The 6726-nt window shown below is 34.8% G+C and overlaps 1 protein-coding gene across 1 annotated transcript; it reads right to left on the bottom strand.

The window, feature by feature from the left end:
• Positions 1-2763: 2763 nt before the first annotated feature.
• LOC117342170 lies at positions 2764-6481 on the bottom strand. The gene is made up of 2 exons (XM_033904181.1): positions 6369-6481; positions 2764-4063 (listed from the first exon to the last, which is right to left on the bottom strand). The coding sequence occupies exons 1-2, from the start codon at positions 6427-6429 to the stop codon at positions 3201-3203; spliced, it is 924 nt and encodes a 307-aa protein (XP_033760072.1). The 5' UTR covers positions 6430-6481; the 3' UTR covers positions 2764-3200.
• Positions 6482-6726: the final 245 nt, after the last annotated feature.

The raw sequence follows: 6726 nt of genomic DNA, 5'->3' as shown, positions 1-6726 counted from the left end.
ACACCTTTATAATGTATATCTGGGAGTGGATACAGACAGGATACTAACACCTTTATAATGTATATCTGGGAGTGGATACAGACAGGATACTAACACATTTCAATGTATATCTGGCAGTGGATACAGACAGGATACTAACACATTTCAATGTATATCTGGGAGTGGATACAGACAGGATACTAACACATTTCAATGTATATCTGGCAGTGGATACAGACAGGACTCTAACACCTTTCAATGTATATCTGGGAGTGGATGAATACAGGATACTAACACCTTTCAATGTATATCTGGGAGTGGATACAGACAGGATACTAACACCTTTATAATGTATATCTGGGGGTGGATACAGACAGGATACTAACACCTTCCAATGTATATCTGGGAGTGGATACAGACAGGATACTAACACCTTTATAATGTATATCTGGGGATGGATACAGACAGGATACTAACACCTTTATAATGTATATCTGGGAGTGGATACAGACAGGATACTAACACATTTCAATGTATATCTGGCAGTGGATACAGACAGGATACTAACACATTTCAATGTATATCTGGGAGTGGATACAGACAGGATACTAACACATTTCAATGTATATCTGGCAGTGGATACAGACAGGACTCTAACACCTTTCAATGTATATCTGGGAGTGGATGAATACAGGATACTAACACCTTTCAATGTATATCTGGGAGTGGATACAGACAGGATACTAACACCTTTATAATGTATATCTGGGGGTGGATACAGACAGGATACTAACACCTTCCAATGTATATCTGGGAGTGGATACAGACAGGATACTAACACCTTTATAATGTATATCTGGGGATGGATACAGACAGGATACTAACACCTTTCAATGTATATCTGGGAGTGGATACAGACAGGATACTAACACATTTCAATGTATATCTGGCAGTGGATACAGATAGGACTCTAACACCTTTCAATGTTTATCTGGGAGTGGATGAATACAGGATACTTACACGTTTCAATGTATATCTGGGAGTTGATAAAGAAAGGATACTAACACCTTTCAATACATATCTGGTTGAGGATAAAGGAGGGCCCAAGAAAAATATATTTTACCACTTCCTCCATTAATGACTCGCCCTACCTTGTCTACTTGGCGTCTGTATATGTATGAACGTTTCCGTCTACTGACCATCTTGATTCCTCATTGATATGAATTGCATGAGGTGGTTTCATCATGGAAGCGACGGAGGGTATTAAAATAGATCGAGCCAAATGTTAAGATCTGAACTGGGAGGTGAAATAGCCTAATGCTTCAAACAGTTGTATTATTTTCAATGTTAGATTTCAAGAGAACGTCAAAGACATGTATATTCTGAACCGTGTCACTATTCACAATAAATATTAAAGAATTGTACAAAGGTTCTTACTAACCTTTGGTTTGAGGGCTAACCAAAGAAATCTCCATCAACACTATACCACTTTTTAGTAGGCAGTTATCCATCACTTTTGATGTCAGGCAGGTTTATTTTTATCGAAAAGTTTAAAAGCAAACATGTAAAGGAGTTATCATTGACTTAACATGGACGTCTTCACATTCGTTGTTTTTCTTTTTACCGAGCCACTATACTCTCTTTCTAATTACTTAATAGTAATATGCCACAGTAATTCAAGCTCAAACTGGTTTGACATATCCCTAGGTTAATTACACTGACAACAGAATGGAACGACGTGTGTCATTTTAAAGGTGCATTCCTTCGTTTGAATAAAATTTAGGTCTTTAAAAATTTACTAGAAAATATGTATTTTTTCCAAGTAGTAAAAGTTATGTTTACATTAATACGACAGTTTTACTGATAAACCAAAGTCGAGTATTTCGTTGAAACATTCTTAATTAGACCCGAAGTATCACTAATTACCACAAAGACATACTGAAATTGTCTACAATACGCCATTTTCCTGTACATTTCGGCGTTAATTGCATTACTTATAGGCACAAAAACTCACATAATCATCGTTCAGACATAAATTTCATCCGTAGAAATTGTGTATATTTCTGATGTCCGAACGAAGGAGTGCCCCGTTAAGGACTTTGGTATGTCACAGCTTTAAGTTATACACTGAAGTCGAAAGGAAACAATCTGCTGGACCGCTTTTCATTTTGAAAACGGTGACTGATTTTGACAGGTGAAACCCCTTCCCTCGCCCTCCAATGATACTAAATACTGTATTCCGTAACGCTGATATTGAAGAACCCAGGATTAAGGCTCAATGCATGTTACGCATAGGAGAGGGCCGGCTAACGCTGGGCCTCCTGCAGAAGGTTTTTCTCCTGTTCCCATCACTCGACATTAAAAACCCAAAATGATCTGCTGCACTTTTAACATCTGATATCGTTTTTTCTGTCTCCCTCCACCCCTATTTTTTTTTTTTTTTTTACATATTGATGTCATGATGTATTCGCTGTTAAATTTATATACGGTTTTATAATAATTATCCTCACCATGTTCTGTAAACAAGAACGGATGTCTTTTATCACACAATTAAATGATGGAGCTATTTTGCTTCGTATGAGTGCCATAGTATGTTTTATAATAGTTTGTTTTCGTGCATTTTAAAACTAGACTGTTATATACAGACATGAGCATATATCACTTGCATTTTCCTTCCTGGGGGCATACAAAGCTAGCGATAAGAAAATTATTCAATGACAATATCCAATTCATTAAAAGCGTTCCTCAAGATTGTGAATACAATTGACTGGCAAAAAACCTGCATACATATCAACAAAAATTTTATTTTTCCTTGCTACATTTTACATACAAATATGAAGAGATGTAAAAAGCATAATTCGAAATCTTGAATATTTGCTAGCAGCTCGTTCAAGCTGATCTGATTTCATTTGCACTATTACACAAAGCTCGCTTGAAGACAAGTAAAGATGATGCCAACGATAAAAGAGTATTGAAAACAATTAACGAATCTTGCCATTGGAAACCAAGTCATTTGATCTAGATGTTTAGATTCGCAACATGACAAACAACACGCGAAAGTTGTTTTTGCGTATTTGTGTTTCTGGGATGACAAGCAAAACAAGTTGTTAAAATTTTGGAGTTTCGCCTTCTTTTTCTCCTTGTTAATTTTTTCATCTCGTTAATGTCAATAAAATAGCATGAGAAGTACACATATAGATGACGTTTTATCGACAAAATCCTCATACTGCATAGTCCTTCGTTTCCATCTTCTGTGTTTTCAAAGCTCTCAATCTTGCTCTTAATGCGGCCTTCCTTTTCGCCTTATCTTTACTGCTTTTCCTCCTCCTACTACTACTACTCTTACGTGAAGACTTACGACTTGATGTTTTGGTAAATATCTTGGCAGATGGCTTATTAGTCCGCGTGAATGTCTTCTTAACTGTCTTGACAGAAGAGACTGAAGGCCTAATGGTCGGCTTCCTTACAGATGTTCCAACTCTGGAATATCCAGAAGAAATCCTTGATATTGGCCCTCTTGAGAGTCCCATACCAGTTGATGTCTGTCCAATCAATTTTTTTCTTCCTAGTATCTGTGATGTGGCTGCCGCTGGACCCCTTCTGTTGATTTGTGCTATCTGTCTGCTTGCGATCATCTGCGGTGTAATTAATTGTCGTTGACGTTGACGTTGAATTGTATAAGGATTAGCAACCGTGTATATTTGTCCAGCAGGGCGTTGTTGTATTATATTCTGAGTTCTAATCTGGCCTAACGAAGTGGTGGGTCGATATGCTGATATGGTAGACAGAGAGGGGATCGATGTGAAACTTGATCCCAATATCCTGGTGCTTGTCGGCCTCATCGACGATCTGAGCGATGAAAGAGAAATAATTCTCGGATTTTGTGGACGGTTCTGCATAACTGCGACAAAACCCGGACTTCTTGCCTGTATGGCTGCACCGGTGTTCCGTAGACTTGACGAAGCAGACGAAACATAGGTTTTGCCACTGGTGGGAAACCTCGGCGCCATCCCAAAGCGTACTCCTGTTACAATAGGGTTGTCATACATCTGGTTACCAGGTAACACTATAAACGGACTGACATCTGCAAAAAAGATAAAAAACAAACTTAGCAGTTGGCATCGTATACGCATGTCCTGCTAAAGGAGTGTAATTCCCATGATTTGACGCTCACGTTCAGTACCGATACTTTAGTAAAAGCTCTGTTTTGTTTTATAGTTTTTGGAAAGTAAAACATACAAACTTAAGCTTTCCCAAGCGTAAATGAAATCAGCATTAATCTCAATAAAAATCTAGAAGGCAATATTTACTATATAACCGTATTATTTAATCCGTGTTTAAAGTGTTTCAAAACAAGTTGGGAAGCAGCTAAATGCAAAGCACTTTCGAAATATGATTAAACAAGCATTGGATTCTTAAATTGATTTAAGCGCAATGGGAATGGCAAAAGCGAATAAATGTAATCCAACATTGTGATATATTATCAACTCTGACACAATTCATGTATAACGCTTCATTAAAAAAAATCCTTATTTATGTTTGCAAGCCACCAGGACGCTATTGAAAAGTAATCTTATGGTAGAAAGCGCATCTTGAATAACCTTTTGTTTCCCAGTTGTTAATTTAAGAACAAAAGTAATATGATATAATATAGTTTGTCACCTAAATAGTAAAGTGATGATTCACAATATCAGAACTGTTATATTTAAATATTTTATCGACATAATGATTAGGTAATAGAGTTGGCATGTGATACAAATTTTGTCTAATAGCAATTTTATGTCAAAAAGTCATTTCCATGGTTATCTTGATATCATTAGAAATATATAGATACATCATATTAGTACATTTAAGCTATTCATTTCCTGCACTTGATGTACACATCAATATTCCAAACTTACCACATGACTACAACGAATATTATCAATCATCTCTCTTTTTTTTTTTAAACATTTTTAACATTATACATACTGTTACAATAGTAACAGTTTTTTGTTAAGATTAAATGCAGGTTTAAAAAGAGAATAATGTCGAAACGTAGATTTGTAAAAAGTAACCAAATGCATACTATGTATGTGTATATATATAAACCAATATATTGTGTATATATTCACAAAGCAAAACCAAAGTGTTCTGACAATCGCTACGAGTATATGTCATTTGATAAAACTTTGCCTTTGGTAAATAAACCAGTACCATCTCTATTGCCCGTCTAGAACTCGTCATAATGGGACGAAAACTTTGGAAAATTCAAAAATTCAAAAATGAAAGAAAAAAATCCAAACTTGAAATCTAAAATTGTTGATCTACCCAAGTGGAGGCATTTTACCCTGTAATAAATAAATAAATACAAATCGTATTGTGATATTTATGATACTTATTGCATTGATTTATATGGCAACTGCTGTTAGTTCTTCAATTCGTCTATGAGCTTATCCCTTACATTCGGTTATGGGCTAAAACATGACTACGCTAAATGAAATAAGTTTTTAGTAATCAATCTATTATTGTCTAGATAAAGACTACGTTAACATAGATTTCCCATCACAGTGACAGCGTCTTACTAAGACAATGCTCCTTAACACGTTATATATATTACATCCTTAAGTAAGAAAATATCCGTACCAATTTATTTAATACATTCTCTCTTGTTTCAATGTTACGAACGGAATTTATTCTGAAGTTAATGATATCACATAGGTCGGTCTTAAATCTTGATGAATAATGTATTAAGTATATTCAGAGATAAATTCATACAAATATATATTTGCTTTCTTTTACTTTTTCTAAACTAATCAATATCAAGACATTGAATTTATGTATTGCCGAATTAATCACACAGTATTGTGGATTTAGATTTTAGATTTTACAACGTATATATGAATCATTGCTGTCGATCACCGATGAACTAATATATACGAATAAAATTACTTGATTAACTGACAAATACATTTCAGCTGTTACCAACTATGTATATGAATGTCTTTGCCAATGAAACGAAAAGCAAATAAAATACTAACTTATAACAATAACAACCGAATAGACTGAATAATAAGTATTAAACTTAATAATAGATATTTTTAGTCCTTCCAGACCCAGTCAGTCTGATTGGGTCCGAAATATTAATGAGGAAAATCAAAATTAGTTATAAACAGACAGTAGTATATTAATGATGCAAAACTATAAAATTAATATATGATGACAATAGTTTATATATTAAATATCTTTAGTCCTTCCGGACCAAGTCAATGTTATAGGGACAGAAATATTAATAAAGAAAATCAAAAATTAGTTATAAACAGACAGTAGTATATTAATGATGCAAAACTATAAAATTAATATATGATGACAATAGTTTGTATATTTACTAGCTTATGACAGGTACTTACGCTGTACGACGAATACTAAGCATCCCAAAGTAACAACGACACTATTCGGGAACCTTCCCATTGTGAGGAAACTGTCTCAGTGTAGCGGAACAATCTCCCAACCAGGCTTTATACCTCGGCAGTAGCTAAGGCTGTTAATTTGAATAATAATAGGTGCATTATTCAATGGAAGTATCATTTGTGTGTAAATCAGACTTTGATAGAGGTTTCTCGTTGACACATAAATCGTCGATATACATCGTCATAATGTGTTCTTTTGTACTGATTAGCATAATTAGTCAATTAATATCCCGTCGATCTGTCAATTATTACAAACCAGTCTATATCTACCCCTAGAATGGCGTCACGTCACGATCAC

Source organism: Pecten maximus, chromosome 14, assembly GCF_902652985.1.
Source record: "Pecten maximus chromosome 14, xPecMax1.1, whole genome shotgun sequence".
NCBI lineage: Eukaryota > Metazoa > Mollusca > Bivalvia > Pectinida > Pectinidae > Pecten > Pecten maximus.
The sequence above is the reverse complement of the archived record's forward strand: the minus strand, read 5'-3'. Positions and strand labels throughout refer to the sequence as shown.

Bases quoted from the DNA above. Each gene is read 5' to 3' on its own strand.
- LOC117342170 (XM_033904181.1), bottom strand. From the start codon at position 6,429: ATGGGAAGGTTCCCGAATAGTGTCGTTGTTACTTTGGGATGCTTAGTA. The intron at 4,064-6,368 runs GTAAGTACCTGT...TCTTTTTTGCAG, and splicing joins CTTAGTATTCGTCGTACAGC to ATGTCAGTCCGTTTATAGTG.